A 24252-nucleotide genomic window follows, 5' to 3' on the forward strand; every position below is an offset into this window, starting at 1 on the left:
TCTAGTGGCACATATAAAACAAGCAGAACTTTACTATTTTAGTAACACACTCTTGTTTTCAACGTGAAAAAATACAGCTTGATATTGATAAGATTGCGGATGGAACTTTGCTAAGTAGTGGTCTTCAAAGAAATATTGATGTATGGATACAAAGGCAATGCTTTCATATAGTGGGAAGTATTGACTATTTGACGATCTTCTCAATTGTTGCCATGGATTTTTGTTTCTTTGGTGTTCATGCAGTCTGCATCCTGGACTTTGCCTTGCATGCCTATGAGCCATTGTGTTTGTCTGCTACTCAGTTGCTCTATATTCACAATTACTTCTTGCTTGTCAATGTGTTTCAGCATCTAGTCTTCTTATTTTGTCATGTTCTGTGTTACTTAAGCTGGCAGAAGAGCAAGCAGCACTTTCCCAAAAGACTAGGGGCAGGAGACCCAGCAGAAAACAACTAAACTAAGAAGATGTAAAGTCATGTAGGACATGCCACAGATGATAATGTCTTCTGGCTGCTAGAGGATTCAGAGTCCCAGAAGAGAAGCTGTGGTATCCCTGTATTTGGGCAGTGGAATGCTCAAGGGTGCAGGCACACCAGCAGCCTCCACAAACAGCCTTATCCTGTTGTCCCTCAGGTAAATGGAATACCAAATGTAATCCAAGAAATGCTGTTTGAATTCTGTGTGTATAGAATTTAAAGTTTGGAAGTGAGATAGCAAACACTCAACTATAGAGAGACTAATATCTGAAAGAAAGAAAGAAAGAAAGAAAGAAAGAAAGAAAGAAAGAAAGAAAGAAAGAAAGAAAGAAAGAAAGAAAGAAAGAAAGAAAGAAGACAATAGATAGTCAGCTTTCTCGTGAGGTACTTTGAAGTGTCCAAGGCAGAAAGCTGCCATGCCATCAAGTAGACAGGGGTTACATACCTGTTCAGGCAGGTCCAGAGCAGCTGCATGGTTTTAGTTTCCTTTATTTTTACTTTGAGTAAATCACTTGTCCCTTTGGTTTATATTTGATAATAGAAATGCCATATTTTTTTTTCTTTTGCCTCCTGTGGAGTGTTATGGGAGTGAAAGCCTGCCATGATAGCGTTTCCTATTACAAAATCTTTAATGGTGTTTACCTGCCATGAAATGGTCAATAGTAAGGGCATATGGTTTATGACAGAGAAACATGCCTAAAACCCTGAACAAGGCTATGTCTACATCCATTTCCAGAACCCACATTAACATTACAGGCTGTGTGGGATTTGGGGTTTACCCCCAGCAGCATCATGCAATAGACAGAAAATAATTATGGGTGGGATAAACTTTGGAGGCAATTCATTCAGCGTTCCTTGTTCTGAACCTACATTCTCTGTTATAGGGTCTTGGAGGACCAGAGGCTAACTCTGGCAAAGATCTACCTTAGATAAGTTTCTGCTTAATTATAGGTCACACTAATGCATAGACTCATACTTACTGATAGATGTTCAGTTACTGTATCATTAAATGACAGATAAAGCAGAGGTTCTTGTTCCACAAGGGAAATTCTCCTATGTGTTCTCCTGGGGCTTTTTTCCACTAAGAATCTGGTTTTAGAACAGACATGTACTATACTGCTTTAGGCACCTTTACTTCTCCATTTTCTAAATCTGTGTCTACCCAACACAAAAGAGTAAAAGGGAATACCCATCACTGAATTGATACACATCATTACAACACTAGACTAGTTAAGAATGCTCAATTCACCTTAACACACATGGGAAGCAAAAGGTAAATGTGGGATATATCTATACATATGGGAAGAATGAACAAACTCCACACATACACACCACCCAGGCTAGAAGTCAAACTATAGTCCCTGGAGCTGTGACAGAACAGTCTGATGTTTCTTCTTGGTAAGAGATGGTAATAGCTGATGACTACTGCTACTGCAAACTAAAAGTGGAAGAAACTTTAAAATACATAATTCGCTGATATCTGAAGTGTAACATGTGTATACTTACTAACTACATTGGCCTGTCCTGTGAAGATTGCATATTGTAGTTCATAAGAAACAACACTAAATTCATCATCTGATGTCCAGTGGACAGTGATTGTGTCATGAGATGCTGTGCACAGTTCTTCTCGAATCCCTGGGGGATTGGGTGCTGAAAGACAAAAAGAAAAAGAAACATGTAAGACTAAGAAACAGTGTTTACTGACACAATGAAAAGTCACCCAAGTTGTTTCTTTAAGTTCAACACTTCTTATGTAGTAAGGAAAATTCTCTAAGCAAAAGCAGTGGCATAATCAGAGGAATGTTATACAGGATCAAACCTGCATATCCAAAATGAGCTATGGGTGACCAATAATGGAACAACTAATCAGTGAGATATCTATAACTACAACAGAGCATGCATTTACTATCAAAGTGTTGCCAACCTAAACTTTCCCACCCTACCACCATGCCAACAGAAGTGTGCACAATTTATCATGAAAACTGCTCAATGTAAATTCTGTTCACATTTATTACAAAGTCAAACTTAGTTTCTATTCAAAAAAAAATAAACACAAAAGGATCACCACACTGATGTGAGTGTCATGACTGAACACTGTCCAAAATACAGGAACAGCTCCAAGACTGGTCTAGAGTATCTAATTATAGTATCAACCTACTTTTAGAAGGCCAGTACAACCCAGGTTTTACAAATCTTGACCAATATTTTAGTTTTCCAGTAGTTGTTAACCTTAGTGTGCAAAGTAACTGATGAAGTACAGGAAGTATAATAAGATGTCTCCTTTTATTACAGTCAGGTTTCAAGTGTCAAAATAATTAATTAATTTGACTAATTAGATCTCCAATTATTTTACATTAAAGGGAATTTAGAAGACACCGCACCCTATAATCACAAAGTGAAATAAATTTGATAGTACTGTGCTAAAAAGAAAATTAATCTGTTCCCAGCTTTAGCTGAGCTGAATGGTGGGTATGTACGGATAGTTCACTTGCTTCTAAAAATGCTTTTCTAACAGTATATTTGATATTATTTAAAATATGTTACCATACTGACATATGTACAAATATTTTCTGTATTTCTAAAGATAAAAACCTTGGCATCAGCCATAAATAAAGGCTATAAAGTTTAACAAGAAATGTATCTGATTACAGTGCACGAAAATCATGCATTTGAATGGCACATATTTTAGTTTGGGCTTATTGTAGTATGTCATTTTTTAATTTTTTTTTTACAATTTACATTTTTCTGTCTGGTTTTGATGCCTGCGTGTAGCTCTACTCATTTTGTCCTTAGTGTTGTTATCTTTTGAGTTTGTCCATCTCTCCATTCGTTTCAGCTAGTTTTTTGTAGCAGGGGTGCTTGTGGTTAAAAAAGCAGGTGGGCTTGTTTAAGCTCCTAGCATTTTCTTTTGGCTTTTAGTTTTTTTTTCTGCCCTTTTCTTATGGCAGAAGAACCTGAACAATGCTAAAACTGATAAACAGCAAAAATAACAGCTGAAAAAGTGAAGCAAACCAGAGTTCAGAAAGATAAAACCTTAGATTCATAACATCCTGCACTAAATACAGAGAACCTTACTCACATAAACTATGCCAATTTAGAGCCCCCAATCCACTTAATCTGAAAGTTTTTAAATTGGGGGAAAATCAGAAGCGCATGGAGAGAGCACATGTGGAAGAGAGTGAAAATGTGTAGACTCTACTGACACACACAATATCATCCAGACAGGGATCTGGACCCAGTGTGATATTGCCGCAGGGCAGCAATCCTAACTAACCACTGCTTCAGCATGTTTCCTGTCAGGTATTGCTAAGCTTTTCAATTTCTGTCACATCTGTGTTTATATGGCCTTAGAACTGTATGTAATATTTCACTGTAAGCTGAGTATCAATAAAGAGCAGGTCAAAACAGTAATTTTATAGTTTGTAAGTACTATTTCTAGCATTACAGCTAGTTTAATTATAGTTCAGTGTGGCTTTTGGGAAAGTAGAGAAGCCACTCCACCTGGGAGACAGAGTAAAACCTGGAATGTGGACCCAGTAGAAGAATGATTACTTTGTTTTGATTTGTTAAATTTGCCTTTTTTCTTTGTCAATCCCTATCTGTCCATTTTACCAGTAAATCTACCATTTGTGTGCAAACTTGAGCTCGTCTATAGCATTTTTGTTCAATGGGGACACGTTATGTCTATCTAAAGTTATGGTGGGACTTGAGGAATTTGATTGAAACATATTGATTGATTCACTAATACAGGTAGTCCCGAGTTACGGACATCTGACATACGATTTACGAATGGGGCCACAGCTGAAGCTGTTCCTTCATCTGTCTGGGAGACGCGATGTAGGCTCCTCAGTAACTGCCGCTCCATCATCTCTGGTCTGGGAACACTGCAAGCGGTGGCTGGAGGGTGGCGGTTTCGTTGCTTGCACAGTGTAGTGTCCCTCGGGAGGCTCCGGTTGATGAATGGGGCGGTGGGGGCCGCACCCCATTCATTCTCAGTGGGTGGCTGGGTGCGCGGCAAGCACTCATGTGCTGGACGGAGGCTTGATGGGGCGGAGGGAGACAGTTCTCTGCCCGCCCACCACACAGCCTTGCAGTGTCCCTCGAATGACTGCCCCATTCGCTCTCGGTGGGTGGCTGGTGATGCTGCAAGTGGTGACCCAGTTGTGGCTGAACGGAGGCCATTGAGGGTGAATGGGGCGGCGGGGGGCAGCACTGTAGTGTGCCTCGGGTGGCTGCCTGTTGAATGGGGGCGGTGGTGGGCAATTCACTACCCGCCTTTGGCCACACCCTGTTTGGTCTCGGTGGGCTGACGCTGCAGGCAGTATACTATATGCAGGTGGAGGTGATTGTGTGGTGTGCGAGTGGTGAACTGCCCCTCCCTGCCCCCATTCATTCTCAATAGCAAGCCTGCTTGTACTGTTTCATACATAGCAGGAAGTTGTCTCTCGTTCAGTACACCAGACGTGCTGACGAGGGCAGCCTGCCTGCTGTGATAGCGTGTACAGTTCTGTACAGAAGAGCTCATCTTAACCTTTTGTCTTCACCCTTCAACAATGTCTCTGAAACACAAATCTGATGCAAGTGCTGGTGATACACTAAAGAAGAGAAAATACATCACCATGGATAATAAAGTATAAATAATAAAAAAGTCAGAGAGAGGTGAGACTCCATCATTCATTGGCAGAGCACTTGGTTAGAGTCGGTCAACAATAGCATTTATTAAAATAATGTACCTGTTCTGACTTACAAACAATTTCAACTTAAGAACAAACCTACAGTCCCTGTCTCGTACATAACCCGGGGACTGCCTGTAATCACCATTGTACAAAGTACTATATCTCATCCTGTATGATGCGAAAGAAAGACTTTAATTGCTGTATGAAGCTGTGCAGTGACCTGTTGACTGACCGCATAAAATGTTTTGTTAATCTAAAATGGTACAAGATTTCTGGGTATTATGCCAATGATTGTATGTGGACAGATAAGACTTTGGATATATTTGTATACAGATGATAAGCCCTTTGTAGTCTGTTTAAGTGTAATACTTAAAGTAAATCAGCATACTCATTGTTTCAATGGGCCTTCAATACAATTGCTGTGCTACCTCTCTCACCAAGTGCTTTCTGATCAGGACTGGAGCGGAAGTCCTTTCCTCTTGAGGCTGTTTCCATCTCCATGCTTGAAACGCACCTCTTGGATTCCAGCCTTGCACTTTAAGTGGATGCCACCTTGAATGGTCTACTGTCTTTTAGATGTAGTCTTCTTAAAAACTACTTCAGCCAATAATGAGATTTCACAGATAAACAAAGTGAAGCAAATCTATAGTAATGTTTAAATTATGGTGTGGCGTGTAAAGGCAACTGATTACACCAGTTGTTTAGATCTACTGTATTAAAGAAAATAAAGAGCACATCAAACAAGTCAATTTTAAGATTTTTAAAAAATCATATAGGAGGTGCTGAAAAATTTCCAATTTTTGAAATTGTGACTTTTTTTGCATTGAACTCTGGAAAAAGCCCAAGGAAATAAATTAAGATTACAAATTTAACACAATAAAATGCAAAATAGTCCCAGAAGTAGTAATGCCTATTTGAAGGTAGAGTTCACATTTCAGGGGTCATAATGTAGACACTGAAGCAGAACTCTTCATAAGAAAGTTTGTATGTACTTAACATGCTCAGAATATTAATATCTACCCAGTCTACTGCCAAATGAAGATACAAACGACCTGTTGTTTTGTAATGGACAATGCAAGATATATAACATACTGTAAGACCAAGAAGTTCAAGTAAACAAAAAGTAAAATTAAAGCTACCGATTAGCCTCTGATTCTGACTGCTTGTATGTTGATTCTGTGTTCATATAAGCTTCATCAAATCGAACTTCATGCATCTCTTGTTGCCATGGCAAAAAACCAAAGTGACATGGCGATACTTTGCTTAGGACTTGTGCAGTATATCTCTATCGGACTGGCTCCTGGTCATGCCACAAGTGTCCATACACATACAAAGGTAAGCTGAATTCAGGACCATGCTGCTTTTTTAATTGGTTGTGGCCAGCTTAGCTGTGTTACCAAAATCTGGTCCTGGTAATGTGACTATATATATATATATATATATATATATATCAAGTCAAGTTGGGGAGCATGCACTGGTACAGTGTGTTGCCGCACCCATTACATGATGAAACAACTCGGGATCCCGGTTTGCAACCCCCCAGGCAGACACGCGGTCCAGTCCCACCCTCCGGAAATGACCCTCTATCTGCCGCAGCCAGGTGTTACGTGGGCAACCCCTTGGTCTGGTCCAGCCACTAGGGTCCCCAACAATGAGGATCTTATGAGCTGGATCACCCTGGGGGAAACGTGCCACATGGCCATAGTGCCGTAACTGACGCTCCCTCACAATGCAGGTAATGTTCCTCATTCAGGACTCCATGTATGTATGTATATATATATATATATATATATATATATATATATATATAGGTAAAAACACAATGTTTAAAAAAGAATATTAATTGAAATCTCTTAATAAAGAATGTACTGTATAAAAGATTATACCCTACTTGTTCATATAAAAATATAAAGAAAGTTACTTTGTCACTGCTCACTAGTTTATCTTTATTTGAAATTCAATCCTTTTCAGTATCCTTAAAATGTTATGAGTTACCTGTTAGATAATCCAGACTTTCTAGCATTTTCTTTTCTCGTGAAAAGTCTAATGCAAAAGTGTCAAAGGTGTCATTCAGGTTGATTTCTGGTATCAAAACCTGTGAAGATGCTGTCGCCATAGAAACCCTGCAAAAAATCAATTTACAGAATTAAGCTATTAGTTAAACTTATATATATTATGCATTAAAAACAGTTTAGATATTTCTTACAAAGTTTTTTACATTGATTTACTTTATGAATTATAAAAAAAGATCTGCTGCTTTGTTCAACATTTAGCATTAGAGTGCAGGGAATGGTGGGCTCAGATTTATTCACTGATCTGGTTGTGGCAAGTGACTGCAAGTGGGCCAGCTTAAAGCATTTTAATGTATGGGTGCATCATGTAAATTAAATAATTTACTCTGAGGACAGACTGCACAATGAAAAAGTACACTGTTACAAATTACAACTGCCTTTCTCACAAAATTTTTGCACGTAACCCTATTTGATGTAGGCAAGAGGGCACAGAGGAACATGTGTATTCAGGTCTAGACAGATTGCTGAAAAACATTTTAGTACAGCAATGCTGCTGGACTTTAATGCACAACAGTTTCACAAAAAACACCCCCAAATTGATCAGGCCACGGGGAATCCTGTGGTTGGCTGGCTGACACAACTTGAGAAGTGTAAAACATGGGCTATAGTCTGTTAAGTTTCAGCTGAATACAACAATGGTCCCAAACATGCATATCAGAACGCAGTATGCTGTATTTTACCATGGATTTGTACAGCAGTCGGTGACATAGATGAGTTTTACTTCTGTCAGTGAAAAAAGAAGTTGTGGCTGTAGTGGGTTGATCAAACAAAAACATTGGAAACCAGCAGATTTGGAAAAGCATCACCTGGTTTGATAGGAGGACAAGGATATAGTAAAAACCTCAAGAGTCGAAAAGTCCATCCTGTTTAATGACAGGCTAATGAATGCAGTGTGGAAGTATTAGTCCCTTGATACATGAAAAGCGGTATTGGAATGACAAAGCATATCTCAGTATGATTATTGATTATTGCCTTCCTTCATGGTAGATATGTAACCATCTACAAAATAGGCTTTTTTTGTCAGAAAACATCTTCACACAGCATGATTAGGAAAGCCCCAGAATGGTTCCAGGAACACAATGAGAAATTCAGATGAAAGCGACACCCTCCACATTTACTAAATCTCAGTTCATCTGAGCAACTGAGGAATGAGATTGAGTCAACTATTCATTCTTTTAAATTCATTTTTATTGAGCTTAAAGGTCACCTTAAAATATACAAAACACAATCCAATTAAAATCAATTAATGTATTTCCAAAAAAGAGTTGTAGAGGCAGTAAATTATTATCAATACTAAAAACTCAACCCTTTCCACTTCAGATGTGCATATACTGCCAATGAAGAATTTCGGTATTAAACCCCCAACTCCTCAGGTCATTTTAAAGCTGCACCATTGAAAGCATATAATCCAGTGGTATTACCATTTGGTACGGAAACCGCACTGCCCTTAATTATAGAAAGTAGGACAAACAGCGCAGGGTATTAATGTTGACAAACTTTCCTCCCTCCAGGTAGTCTCTATTAATTTGAAAAGAGCTGAGAAAATGATCATGTATCCTTGACAATCATGCCACAAAGTGTTTGAACTAACACCATTTTTGAGGTTATATTGAACTAACAAGTCCCATTCAAGCAGGCTCTGAGAAAGATTCTTCAATCAAGTTGTTAAGACTGCTATGCATTGGATTAGCACAGTATCTGCTCTGGTATAATATACACACACACATCATACTTGTACTACTGGATCATTCTTATTTTCACTACCTAATTTTTATTAATATACACTAAGTATTATTGTTCAAACTATACTCAAAGCTTTTTTTTGTACCATACTACACTGACTTTGCTATATATTTTGAATTTTTTTTTATATTGCTTTATTGTTTGGAGTTCAAAACATAAGAATTTTACTACCATTCATACTTCTGTAAACAGTGATGTAACAAAAATAAATACATTAATAAAGTCACCCATAGCATGTGTTCAGATACTTTAATTTCTACCTTGTTTAAATGTGTTTATAACTTTGACTACATTATCCAATTTCAGAAAGTCTCTTCATATAAAAATTAATGTGCACTCTACACTCACCAGCCACTTTATTATGTACACCTTGCTAGTACTGGGTTGGACCCCCACCTTTGCTTTAGAACTGCTGTAATTCTTTGCGGCATTGATTCAGCAAGATGCTGGAAACATTCCTCAGGGATTTTGGTCCATATTGACACGATGACATCAGTGCAGTTGCTGCAGATTTGTCAGCTACACTCCCATGATGTGAATCTCCACATCCCAAAAGTGCTCTATTGGATTGAGATCTGGTAACTGTGGGGGCCATTTGAGTATAGTGAACTCATTATTATGTTTAAGAAACCAGTGTGAGATGATCTGAGCTTTGTGACATGGTGTGTTATCCTCCTGGAAGTGACCGTCAGAAGATGGGTACGTTGCTGTCATAAAGGGATGGACATGGTCATCATACTCAGGTAGGCTGTGGCATTTACACCATGCTCAATTGGTAGTAAGGGGCCCAAACTGTGCCAAGAAAATATCTCTCACCCCATTATACAACCACTAACTGTTGAAGCCAAATTATGACCCTACCATCCAAATGTCACAGCAGAAATCGAGACACATCAGACCAGGAAATGTTTTTCCAATCTTTTATTGTCCAATTTTGGCAAGCCAGTGCAAATTTAGCCTCAGTTGCTTGTTCTTAGCTGATAGGAGTGGCACCCGGCATGGTCTCCTGCTGCTGCCACCCATTTGCTTCAAGGTTTGACAGGTTGTGTATTCGTAGATACTCTTCTGCATACCTTGGTGTAACAAGTGTTTATTTGAGTTACTGTTGCCTTTCTATCAGCTTGAAGCAGTCTGCCATTCTCTTCTGACCTCTGGCATCAACAAGGCATTTTTGCCCAGACAACTGCTGCTCACTAGATATTTTCTACCTTTCGGACCATTTCTCTGTAAACCCTAGAGACTGTGTGTGAAAATCACAGTAGAACAGCAGTTTCTGAAATACTCAGACCAGCCCATCTGGCATCAACAACATTGTCACATTCAAAGCCATTTAAATCACCTTTCTTCCCCATTCTGATGCTCGTTTTGAACGTCAACAGGTGGTCAATGTCTATATGCCGAAATGCATTGAGTTGTAGCCATGTGATTTTAGATATGTGCATTAATAAGCAGTTGAACAGGTGTACCTAATAACATGGCTGGTGAGTGTACAGTATAATATGGTATAAATGGACCTTGAGTCCAAACTTTGAGGAAAAGGTATAGTGAAGAAAACAAGTGAATTTTGAAAAAAGTTGTTAGTACAAAAAGTTGTTGTATGTCTGCAATTTTATAAAATTTAGTTCAATTACAAACAGCTGATGTAAATTGTTCTCTTATACACATGGTGCCAGCAGAGAGATTTGAACTTGCTTCCTTCTGGTTTCAAAGTCCATAAACCACTTGAGAGATGGGAACAAAAAAAAACTCACATCTATGCAGGAAAAACATCTTTAATTTTATAATTTTGTGTGGCCGCCTTTGGTTTCCCAAAACAACCTATCATGTTTTTGGCAAGAACTCTGTATATTTTCTCAGATTCTGTTACTTATTTCTTTGTTTTTCTGTGGAAAGTTGAATCCACAGACTTATTTTTGCACAGCTGACGTTTTCTTTCAGATGTTTAGAGCTCAATAAATCAAAGTAACTTATGAGAGTTTCAGTAAGATGAAGTCAAATCAAAGACTTCTAATTTGGGATAAAGATAAAGATCTGAATTTCGAGGTAGCCTTTTCCATGTTCTGACGGTTTCCAGAAGCCTCAATCTGACAAACTGACGCTGCTTAAAATTATTTTAAGGATCATTTTCCTCTTGTTAGTTACATTTCTGACAGCTTCACATCAGATGTAACAGGCGGACAGATTAAAGGAGTATTAATATGGAACACATCCATTTACATACTGTACGTAATACATATTGTACCTCAGGTCCTGAGACACACACACAGTCTTCCTGACTGCTTCAATGATGAACATGTGCACACCAGTTCAAGCTGGTTTAGGACATTCTGTTTGATTTGGATCCTGTTTACAATGTTTCAGGAATCTCATACTGTATTATTTAACTTGGCATTTAACACTTCTTTATTACATTTTGTGTTAATTAATTATATGACCCTGAACTGGATTAAGTGGATGGGTGTATACTTATGTACATTAATTATTTTAAAGTTTCAGTACTAACATAATGGATTTGTGGCTATTGTGGACTATTTACATTCCAAATTATACTGGATTATATACATCTTGTGGGTGGTGAATGCATAATGTGCATGAACATTTCCCTGAAAAGCTTTGTAATGTACTGCTTTAAAACAGAATATAAATGATAACAATCTGCACAGAATTCTTTAGACTTTTTATGAACCACTATGTGGTTCTTTTTACGTGCGGCTCATTCACTGAGACTTCTTTGCTCAGAAAGATTGTACCTGAAGCAAAAGTGTTCTGATGAACAGTGACTCTCAATTTCACATGTGCACATGGCTGCTCAAAAATTTCAGGGGCATGTCCAACAAGTATTTTGCATGACAGGATGGACCACTTCATTAAAAAGGTAAAAGCATGTAGTCATAGTACTAGTAACTCTTGTTGGGGAGGAAAACAGACAAACTAATGCAACAAGTCATCCTTGAAGTGATTTGACTCCAATATATGAAAAGGCCAAGAAAATTCACAGCATGACGCATAAGTGAAGCCCATATATATGAGAACTTAGGAAAAAACAGCACTACTGTTGACCTCACAGGTTTCCTGGTATACCAGTCAGAACTTAAGGCTTCACAACCATACAGAACAATTAACCACTACTGTGGAAATTAAAATAACTTTCTTAATCTTAGTGGAAATAAAAAACAATCAGAAGTCAATAATTGAGGGCAGTGATCTGGAGACACACACATGGCAAAAGGTGGTTGAGACCTCCAAAAGAACCACAAATAAGGCCAGGGACTTCACTGGCCAGTCTAGAAGATGCTCATCCCAGACCTGCTAGGCTAGTACTAGGCTTCAGCCTAACACTGAAAGCATAGTTCAATTACTTCTGAATGAAATAACTGTAGTATGCAGGAACTTTCTGAGTGGAAATGCTACAGGTGTGGAATTCTGTGAATAGCAGTGGATAGTGTTATTGGCCTCAATTGTTATGATTATTGACCTAGTGGGAGGAAAAATGCCTACTCATATAAAATTCTTATTAAAGAATATTAAATGAAATGAAAAATTAAAAAAATATGATTTCAAATACAAACTTCAAAATTACTTCATTACCAACTAAATTCAAAAGATAGAAACCACAAAATAATATTATCCTAGCAACAAACAGAGAAAACAGAGCCCGTGTCAAAGGACCAAGAACCAAACAAAATGGAGAAAAGGTCACAAACTTAGAGTGGTGGAGATTGGGACACTAAGCCCTTGGAAAGACTGATCATCCTTTTTTTTGGACCCAGGTGCTGCAGGTGGCAGGTGAGGTGACGTTGGCGCACACATGTTTCTGCCGCTCCTCCCTATTAACAAAAAATTTTTCCTTTTTAACAATTTAATGAATTTTTTAAAATTCACATAAACCTTGCTTTATTTGTATGTACAGTTCATGGATGCAATCGACTCGAATTGTATCGATTTTGATTTATTTATGGACTTTGTCTTGACTAGATTTGCAGCCTCGGGGGAAAACTGAATCTTCTGTGGTTCACTGGATGAGACTTTCTTTTGATTGCCCACTCCTGCCTGATCTACAAACATTTTTTCTTTGCACTCTGGAGATCGAGGAGCTGGGGATGTTCTGTCTCCTTGATTATAATGAATACGCTGGATTGCTGTCGATTTCTTCTGTATGTGCTTGACTGGGAATTACAGAGTCGTGATCTGATGTTTGCAGCCACATGGCTTCTGGCTTTAGGGTGGAAATTCTGGTAGTTATCTTTCATGTGCATTTTCTTCTGGAGTTTTTGCTGCTTTGCTATCGCCATTCATTTGCGCCACCCCACCCTGCCTGTCTCACCATCTCCGCTGTGTTGTGCTGCTGAAAAGTGCTCGGCTACTATCAGATAAGTACTGATCTATACAGTACTATACTGAAATACTCTCATGATAAACTCATTCATTCAGTATTAAACAGTTTGTTCAGAGCAAGTGTGTCAGACTGGAATGTCTTAAAAGACACTAGCATTGTGCTGTGCCCAAAATGTTTACATTGTGGGTCAGGTTGTCACCACCATCGGGCTGCGAATGAAAAGTTCACCGGCAACATTTGCTCAGGAATACGCGTCCTATTCAAGGCTTTGAAAATAAGATTGTCAATGTGCCAAATTTGCAATATGCTAAAATAACTTCTGGCAATAGATCTGTGCACAGCAAACCCTAATTAGCTAATACTGCATTGCTTAACTCAAGATCTCTTAATGGTAAAGCATTGCTGTTATCAGAATTCATTACAGATTCCAGGCTCTGAATGTGATATGCTTAACAGAAATTTGGCAAAATTCAAATGACTTTGTCTCTCACAGAGGCATCACCATCCAGATTCGTTTACTTCTCACAGGCTCGCAGCTCAAGACATGGAGGAGGGCGCACAGTAGTTGTTAGATCAGAATTAAACATCAAAAGAATCCCAATTGACTGGCCGTTGTCTTTTTCGAGTGTCTGACTCTTAAGTTAATAATGAAAACTGGTCCTATCTTGCTTATTGTTATCTGTGGTCCCCAAAAATAAAATGTGTTTTTCTTATCTGATCTGACTGAACTTTTTTTTTATTTATTGATTTTAATTAAAAGCAAATAATAATGCATACAATCATGTCAAACTTAACAAACCAAAATTCAACCTCCACCAAAAATTAGAGATGTGAGCCAATCACGAAAGAAATTTTTTTAAAACTGCAAGAGAGGAATAGTATCCTTTTCTCTGATATAGAAGTTATTCTAAAGTGTTATTGATTAGATCATGCCATATTTAAAAAATGTCTTGAATAGATCCTCTAAGTGAGAATTAAATTTTTTCTAATTTCTAATAGTATGGGACATCAGATACCCACTGACTTAAAAATAGTGTGGTGGAATTCTTCCAGTTGAGCAAAATAAGTCTACATGCTAGTAGTGAGGTAAAAGCAATTATGATTGGTTTGTTAATGGGTTAGAAGAGACTGTGACACCAAGTCTGTCTGTTAGGCATTCAAAGATTGTTGTCCAAAATTATCTTAATTCTGTGCACACCCAAAACATGTGGCCCAGTGAGGCTAGAGCTAGATTGCAATGTTCACAGGTTGAATAGTGCCCTGGATACATTTTGGATAATTTTAAATGAGTTAAATGCGTTCAACAGAAGATTTTAAATCAAATGAATGGGTACTTGTGCATATGGAGCTAGAGTGTATTCTGTACACGGCTGCCTTCCACACCTTTTCTGAAAAATTAAGTGAAAGATCCTTACCCCATTGTACCCTGGGATCTTTGAAAGGAAGGGACTTAAACATGTTTTTACAAACTGTATTGATGCTATCTGAGTCTTCAAGACTGATCAGTATTTCTTCTGTATAAGAAACAGGTGGAAGGCGAGGCAAATTGAGCATGTTCTGTTTAGCAAAGTTTCTAGTTTGAAAGTAGTGGAAAAATTGTGTTGATAAGAATTTAAATTTGAAGTTTAATTGCTCGTGAGATATGATGACATTATCAAGTCTCTAAATGTTTTAATACCGGACATTTTCCAAACATTAAATACTGTGTATGTTTCAGGGAGTGGAAAAAAGTGGTTGTCATGTAGCAGCGAGACAGAAAAAAGCTTCTCTGTCTTAAAATGTTTCCTACATTGGTTCCACATTCTGAATGAATGAAGGGCAATTGGATTATTAGTGTATTGACAATAGTTTGTATTTACTGGAGCACAGAGCAGGGAATATAAAGAAGTACGGCAAGATTTTATTTCTATTGCAGACTAAGCTTGTGTATGTTCATCAATTTGTGTTGATGTCCAGGTGTTTTTGGCCTGTATATTTGCCACCCAATAATAAAATTGAAAGTTGGGTAGTGCCATGCTCCCTTCTGCATTAGGTTATTGTAGAGTCGCTCTTTGGATGCGCAGATGTTCCAAACAAATTAGGTTATGATTGAATCTAAGTTCTTAAAAAATGATTTATTAACGTATATGGGGATGCTTTGAAATAGAAAAAAAAGTTTTCCTTCTCCCTGCTAATGTGAGATGGAGGGCGGACCATCTATTCACAGTTAGTTTAATTTTTTCCATGCAGACCGAAAAATTTAGTTGAAAAAGAGCTTTACATTTACTTGTGATATTTACCCATAAATATTTAAACTGATCTTCTAAGATACATGGGAAGGTGTCCATTGAAATATTGTGTGCTAGAGAGTTCACTGGAAAAGCACATTTTTATTCAAGTTGATTTTGAGTTCAGATAACTTTTGAAAATCTGCTAGTGCTTTTAGGGCTGCTAGCATAGAAATTTTGGGTCAGATATGTACAGTACCATATCATCTGCATATAGTGATAGTTTCTGTTCAAGTCCTTCTCTGAAAATCCTATTTATCTTTGATGCATTTTGAAAGTAAACAGCCAATGGCTCAATGGAGATTGCAAAGAGCAACAGTGATAGGGGACATCTGTCTTATTACCTCTCCCTCCTCTTACCTGTAAACATCACATTTCTTTTAGAAACCTTAAAGATATCTGTCTTCCCCTATTCCATCAGCACTAGATAGTCTTGTTGACTACTATAACTCAGTCCTTCATTCATTAGTAGATAAAACAGCTCCTTTAACAAATAAGGAGGTTTCCTTTAAACGTTCAACTCCATGTTTACAAATATATCATTTTGTTACTCAAAAATAATTACCGTGATGGTATATCATTAATAAGGAAATACACAACTCAGCATCACACCTTACAACCATAGTGATGCTAATCTCTGCAGTGTGCATAGCTTATGAATATGGTTGAGCACATGATTATCTAAGCTAGGCTGGTAACTTCAAAAAACCATATTTAATAACATGGTAAGTGAATGAAGGGCAATTGGATTATTAGTGTATTGACCATAGTTTGTATTTACTGGAGCACAGAGCAAGGGAAATAAAGAAGTACTGCAAGTCTTATAACTGCCCACTTTCTTGTGTCTGGAGAAAATACTCCACAATTCTTACTATATTTAAGCTTTTCTGTGATAATATCCACTTGACTGGAATATAAATTGCAGGTCATAGACATTACGTTAGTATTACACGAACATCCAACTTTTAACACACAGCATTCAACTTTTTGACAAACTCTATCAGAGTTTGATTACCATAGATTTTACAGGTCAAGCATCTATTAAATATCTGTTCTTCACAAAAAACTACTGTCCATATTTTGACAAATTTTTCTACATAAGGAGTACAAGATGTCATTATTTTAGAGTCATGAAAGTAAATTACCGTTCTGAAATATTTTTGGCTGTCTGCAGGAAACGTGCATGATCACTCTCTTTCAGGGTCTGCTCGGCTTGAGTGATCAGGGAAGAGGATCTCTCGATACACTGCTTGCAGTTTGCAACCTGCTGTGCCAATTTCCGCAGCCTTACCACCTTAAAAACAATAAAATGAGAGAAAGAGACCAAGTTAAAATATACTGGTGCATGTACTATGCCAAGCTCATATAACAACACTGTAATGGTTTCAAACTTATAATATTGTAGAATTTCTAGGATGAAGTGTGGTGCCAGTTGGCCTAGCTACCCATAACTTCGACTTACTCTGACTTTGACTGGGATATTGTCTGTTAAAATTGACTCTGAATCCCATTGATACTTGCTGCATTTAGGAATGCTGTTGATTGGAGATTTTGTTTTCCTTTCCTCCATTGTCAATTGGCCATATCTCAATTATAATCTAATATTGCCAATTTTTATGTTAATCAATTTGAAATTGCTCCATTTTACTCTGAGTTCCTCGTAATTTGTGTTCATGAATGTAAATTATACATGGTTTTATTATTTCTGTCATTGTACTGTATTATAGTTGTACTTAAACTTATAGAAGCACTCTGTGGCTACATTCAGAGTATACAGGTAGACAAAAAAATACACTTCTATAAAAAAACTGAATGCTGCTCCAGCAGTTTTCATCTTGAAACTTTGCTGCGAAGCAAAACAATGCAAAGCAAAAAACATAAAACTCAGATTTAAACAAACTTAAAAACTGCAAAATGAATATGTCATCACTTTCCCAGTGTTACTGAAAAAATACTATCCCTTAAGGAAAAAAATACTATACATAGAAAAAATGAATGACAAAATTTGTGTTGTGTCTCTAATATCAAAAGGGGCATTTAGTTTGTTATAAAGCCACTTATTTAACCCTCAAATCACTACAGTCTGTTCATCAGTTTATTCGGTTATTTAATTGCAAATTACATGCACAAACAGGTAGATTTACATTAACAACCAATATAGTTGTGACACTTATTATTACAACAATAAAACAAAAAGGCTGAAAAAGTGACTAAAACTGTTTTTATTTCCATCCCACACCACACAGGAACAAATCAGCATTTGGTTTTAAGCATATCTTGCCAGTTTCCTGTTCATTTCGGTAAAAGTCACCTTTCGAGCTTCTGCAGATAAATCACACTATTTTTGTTAATGGAACTAAATAAACATTTCAATAACTTTAATATGAAAGTTTAAATAACAAGTATTTTTAAGTGTTTAATTCAAGTGTGTGCATTCTTTTGGGAAAATTAAACAACCACTACTATTCCAAAATCAACTCTCAACCCCCAAGGCTTTGGTTTTAATCATTAGTGAAATCCCAATAAGATCAGTTTAACTGCAATTGCATCTTTGTTTTTTAGTGTTTTAATTTTTCTTTCAAATTTTCCCCTGCTCCCTTGTCTGTTTATATTATTGTAATGCCTGCAATTTTGCTCCTGAGTCTACAGGTGTAAATTAAAGTACACTATGCTGAGGCATTAGCTTAATAGCTCATTTTGATTGGCTCTTGCCCTCTTGGATTTTGCATATTAATTTTGGATTTGGATTTGCTTGTTTCTGATTTTCTGCTGTCTGAATTGTGACCCTTTTAAAGGTTTTTTTTTTAAGGTTTTTGTACATTGGCTTCTATGAATGGATTTTGCTTTTTCTTTTTTATTTTCTAGTTGTCTCTTTCAGGCAACCTATTTGTATTTTGACTTTTATTTCCTTCGCAGTTTATCCTTTCTGAATATTTTCTGCTAAACATTATAGCTATCATTATAACAAGGGCTATTTAGTTTTTGAGCAAGGGGTTTCATGGTTCCCCTCTTCCTTTTGAGATTTATAATGCTTGGCTCCATTTGGTGAATGTAAATTGTAAAGCCTGTATGATGAGTTCAGAGGCTAGGCTTACTTTAAGCTTGTTAAGCCTACTGGAATTTTTCAGGACTACCTAGGAGCACTGGAGTGTTTTTTTTTAATATGAGGCCTCCTTTTGACTTTGATGTGCATGCATCATAACAAATTCACAATGCCAATAAGCTCAATACTGTAATAGCTGCTACAACTGTGCTCCTCAGTCATGGTCCTAATTCCCACTACCACTGTGACAACAAGTTTCAGTTGTAACCCACCCTTTCAAGCTGTACTTCAAATCTGTATAGTGTGAGAGCAACAACACAGGCTGGATAATAATGAAGGTAGTTTGAGGTCAGCTTATTTCACAATTTGGAGTCACTCCAGGGTAGACAATGCAAGATTTGATTTGAAAATCTGTTCAGTGTGACAACCAGAAGTTACAAGCACTGATTTAAAAAGCCAACACCCACTAATTGAAAGAAAAAAAAAGTTTTAACTACCTATAGACAGGGTTAGGGTACCTGATACCTATCTATCTCTCTTTTCAGTATTCTGAAATGTGTACAATGTGTCTTTGCTTATTTGATTTCCTTTTGCAAAATGAAGTATGAAGCTGAATATGTACCAAAGATGGCTGAAAACAGCTCCTGATTTTTTTTTATTAATATTGCCTGTGTCAGATCAGATCACTGGCAGATTAATATTATGAACTTGTTATCATGTCCCTGTTTGTATTTTAAATGAACACTGAACAATGAGAACACTTGCTTTCAGAGTATAAGGCTTCAGCAGAGTATTTATCTGAGTGTGAATTGAACATGTTCATTGTTAATTTTAAAGGCCTTTTGTCATGGTCTTCTTGGAATCCTGTCCCTGAACTTTTTTTTAACCTTTTTTGTAACATCCCTGTTTGCTCAATTTAGCCTAATGTTTTAGCTAAATATGCAATTATCACCTGAGGATGGGGTGGATGAACTGGGTAGACCCCCCTTGAGGCCTCAGCTCTTTGCTGTGGCATTGTATTCAACACCAAAGAAAGGTTAGCTTGACTTTCGCTTGATTTAGTGAGTTCTGCTAACAAGTATTCTTAGTGTTTATGAAAAACCACAGTAAGTTTATCATTTCTCTTGTTTAAAGTGATAACATCTAGGTCCTTTTGTTAGTTCAGTTTTAGGAGATATTTATAGCACCTTTACTCAGTTTGTTCTAACTGAAAGTATTATGTTTTTCCTGTCCTTGTTCAGGGCGGCATGGTGGCACAGTGGTAGCGCTGCTGCCTCGCAGTTAGGAGACCTGAGTTCGCTTCCCGGGTCCTCCCTGCGTGGAGTTTGCATGTTCTCCCAGTGTCTGCGTGGGTTTCCTCCCACAGTCCAAAGACAGGCAGGTTAGGTGCATTGGCAATCCTAAATTGTCTGTGGATGTGTGGGCTGGCGCCCTTACCGAGATTTGTTCCTGCCTTGCACCCTGTGCTGGCTGGGATTGGCTCCAGCAGACCCCCGTGTCCCTGTGTTAGGATATAGCAGGATGGACGATGACTGACTGACTGTCCTTGTTCATTGTTTATTTGTTTGTTATTCTTAGTAGTTGGATTTTATTTTATTATTTGCAAATAAATAATATAAATTAAATATTTTTATTTGAGCTGTGAAGTTTGGGTGGGATTTTATAGTTTTGACCTTCCCCTTTGTGCTAAATTCCTAACACCATCCAGTCACATTTTTCAAAACCACTTGGCAGAAAGAAACCACTGATGGGGCACCAAGCACAGGACAAACTCAGGCACACAGCAGCACTCACGCATATGGAGTGAATTTAGAGATGCCAGTTAGAAAACCATGCACATTTTTGGGATTTTAAAGGAAACCAGAGTACTCTGGAGAGAAAAACTCATGCAGACATAAGGACATAATCTTTTAAATATTTTCATTTAAAATAAAACATTATATCCCCTGGTTTTAAAAAGATAAAAAAGAATTGTCAGTTGCTCCTAAATTCATTAAGTTAATATTACTGATTTAGTTTCTACCTCTTAAATATGAGTTATTGAAATGGACTCAGTATGTAAAACCTTGCTAATAGTGCACCTTTCCTCTGTGAAACCTTTTTTAACAGAAAAGGAAATAAACTAAAACTAGAAAAAATTATATTTTTGAGTCATAAAGGCAGAATGGAGAGCTTGTGGTTCATTTTAACTGTGTTACAAAGCCAATTACATTAATAGGAGTGTGCATATATTTATTTACTCGTCTCTAGGTAATATATTAAAGAACACTATGCAAATAACACACATCATTAAATACTGTAGATCTTAGATAGCTTGGCATTTTGAAGACTATTAATTAAAAATCAATGAATGTGCTAAAAACAATTAAATAGTGCAAAAAAATTGATAGATATGTAAAAAAACTATTGAATTACTTCATATACTGTATATCAATATATGCAGAACTTAAGGTTTCCATCCATCCATCCATCCATTGTCTCCCGCTTATCCGAGGTCGGGTCGCGGGGGCAGCAGCTTGAGCAGAGATGCCCAGACTTCTCTCTCCCCGGCCACTTCTTCTAGCTCTTCCGGGAGAATCCCAAGGCGTTCCCAGGCCAGTCGAGAGACATAGTCCCTCCAGCGTGCCTCTTCCCGGTTGGACGTGCCCAGAACACCTCACCAGGGAGGCGTCCAGGAGGCATCCTGATCAGATGCCCGAGCCACCTCATCTGATTCCTCTCGATGCGGAGGAGCAGCAGCTCTACTCTGAGCCCCTCCCGGATGACTGAGCTTCTCACCCTAACTTAAGGTTTCCATTAATGTGTAAACAAGCAGACAATGAAGAATTTAAGTAATCAATATTTAGTATACTTACATCAGATCAAATTAAACAGTATTAATTTTGAAATGTAATAAATATATTCATATACAGCAACTTGTGGGAACCAATTTTTTTTTCAAAAAATTATTAGACCGTTTCTCTGTTGATAATTGAAATTTTAAAATACCTAGTAACAGCATAAAAAAGTGACTTATTGTGCAAACAAAACAAGCCTAGGCCTCTCCCAGCCAACATTGGGTTCAAAGTACTCACATACTCATATATTCATACCTGACAAATTTGACAATTAACCTCTGTCACGTGTGCATGCATGTCTGTTGATCTCCTCAAAGGCTCCATGAAGGTATGCAATGATCAGCCATACCATGAGAGGGCACTGCTGCTAACTCTTTTGTCTCTGGGAATCCACCCAGTGAGGGCACCTAGCCAAGCCCCTTCTGTTCCGTTGAGGGCAAAACCACTGGACTCCCAGAAGGAGGTGCCATTCACGAAAGGAGCGTACCACTAGTCATACCTCGATACAATTAACTGAAACTCTCAAAGTCTTTATTTTCTTTAGCCCAAAGAATTCAGAACCACGTCATGATAAGCATCATCCTAATTTTTGACTTCTCATTAAATAGGATGACCCAGCTGACTCAGTAGGCACCTCAAATTATCTGGAGATCTTCTGTTTTTCCTGCACCAGGCCATACTTCTAGTTAGAAAACTCATATATGGAAGAATGTGTAAACTGTAGGCATTTAGAGAGTAGGACATGGTACAAAAAATAAAAAAAAGAATCCTTTTATTTGGTTGAAAGGAAAATCAGAATTAAACTACACTGAATTATTATTACTGAATCTCATCCTAGTATATTTCTCCACCTGCTCCTACCCTTTGCTTTCTTAATAAACTCCTTTGTGTGTTATAACTTTGTATATAAACAGCAAATTTATTTGTCCTATAGCAAACTGTACATTAACTAATTTGTAATAAAATGAAATGTGGTAAATGAAGATGATGGCAGCCTCCATTCTGCTGAATGAGAAATTATGACAAATGCCATTAATGCATTGAGCAGGCATCAAATGGTAGAAAGATTTCACAAACTAGATATAAGTGGTAGACCTTCAACTTGTCTTTGACCCCAAACAAAGAGATGGTACACTGCACCTATCCCACAAAGTTCTTCCTAACTTCCACAAGAGCTAACATACGCCCATCATCACTTGTGTTGGCATTGTAATCCCAGTGATTATCCACAGTGGAACCTGGCAAAAAGCAACTGGAACAGTCACAGGAAAGAGACTGAGAAAGTGGTGACCTGCCTCCATGCAATACTGGAATGCTATGCCAGTTCAGCGGGCTCAAAATTGAACACACTAAGAAGAGCATTTCCTGTGGTTACTATGACAAATATAGTCTCTCAAGGGCCAAAGAAGTAAAGGAGGTGTTATCAGCTATGAAGTATCCCTTTGGAAGTTCATTGACAACAAGGGCCACAAAGGACTCCAAAGAACTTTTCAACTTCAACTTTCCAAAACCTCATAAAAGACTGCACCACAATAGCACCATCATGAAAATGATTAAATAATTCAAAATGGCACAAAAATGGACTATAACAATTCACATAATACAGAAATGAAACTATTAAACAGAAAAGAACCCAAATCACAAAATTAACATCATAGTCCTTCCAGAGATGAAGGCTCAAATCAAACCACCACAAACAACACTCACCATGTTCCTTCTATAAATCACAAGTGCTAAATGCATCCTGAATTAGATTTTCTTTGGAAATACTATGATACAAGTCCCTACTCCAACCTACCTTCTGGTGAAGTATTCTAACCTTCCTCAATCTTTGAAGAATTAAACTCTTAATTAAAAGACAAGAGTCAAATTGATCTACTTTTATTAAGAACAAGCTGGGGATCATCATCATCAATGACACAGACCTCATTCATAGCCTCTATTCAGTCCATAGCCTAGTAATGCACACAGCTTGAAGTAGCCACTATTGTCAAGATGTCCCACTGAACACTGCAATGTGACACATCACTAGACACCTCAAGTTGACTGCAACACTTTGCCTAAATGTGTCTGTAAGATGGAAATGGTCACTAATAATAAATGGGTCTAAATGGTGGCAGTGAATTAAGTTTCTTAGAAATCTTACGATTTTTTTGTTTTTAAAAATGTCAACAAATGTGTGCTTGAAAACAAAGACCCTGTCTCTTATCTAACAGAAAAAGAATAACCAAAATTAGTCTCTAGAGACAAGGTTTTGTTGAAAACAAAAATGAAAGGACTTCCGTAATGTTGACCACATAAGTTTCTATAACTTATTGCACTTGAGGACCACTGAAAGCAGGAAAACAATGTTATTCCTTCATTCCTGTTTAAAGATGTAACTCTGCAAATCGTTAACACCCTGATTTTAACAGGACCTTGAAGTTAAATGTTATTTTTAAAATCTTTTTTTTTTTTTATAAATGGGTGTTGACTCAATTAACATGACAGAAAATGGGACCCAGTCCATTATCTTGGGGTTCAAAGCTCTGATTATGATAGAAATGTACAAGCAAAGAAGAAAATAAAACACTAGAAGAAGCAAAAGAGTGCTGTTGAAAAAATGAGGGAGCGGTCAGATGCCTAAGAAGACATTGCAGCAGGTGCACAAGAAGCAGCTCAACCAGTCATGGTATTCTGGGCAGAAGAAGTTATATCATAGGCACAACTAGGAGCTTGCTGAAGGCAGCTTTGTTAATTAAAAATCTAAGAAATATATGCTTATTTTAATTTGTTTTTCCTTGTCATTTTTGACAAGTATTTG

At 37.4% G+C, this 24252-nt stretch overlaps 1 protein-coding gene across 7 annotated transcripts in view; it reads right to left on the reverse strand.

Moving 5' to 3' along the window:
• Window positions 1-24252, reverse strand: part of mid1 (midline 1) — a 652072-nt gene that overhangs the window by 42441 nt on the left and 585379 nt on the right. For all 7 annotated transcript variants that reach the window (XM_051926812.1, XM_051926811.1, XM_051926813.1 and 4 more), the window contains 3 exons: window positions 16715-16863; window positions 7147-7274; window positions 1982-2125 (listed from right to left, as the gene is read on the reverse strand). In XM_051926812.1, the coding sequence (XP_051782772.1) occupies window positions 1982-2125; window positions 7147-7274; window positions 16715-16863 (421 nt within the window). The remainder of the gene's footprint in view (window positions 1-1981; window positions 2126-7146; window positions 7275-16714; window positions 16864-24252) is intronic.

The sequence above is a fragment of the Erpetoichthys calabaricus genome, chromosome 4 (assembly GCF_900747795.2).
Source record: "Erpetoichthys calabaricus chromosome 4, fErpCal1.3, whole genome shotgun sequence".
Lineage (NCBI taxonomy): Eukaryota > Metazoa > Chordata > Cladistia > Polypteriformes > Polypteridae > Erpetoichthys > Erpetoichthys calabaricus.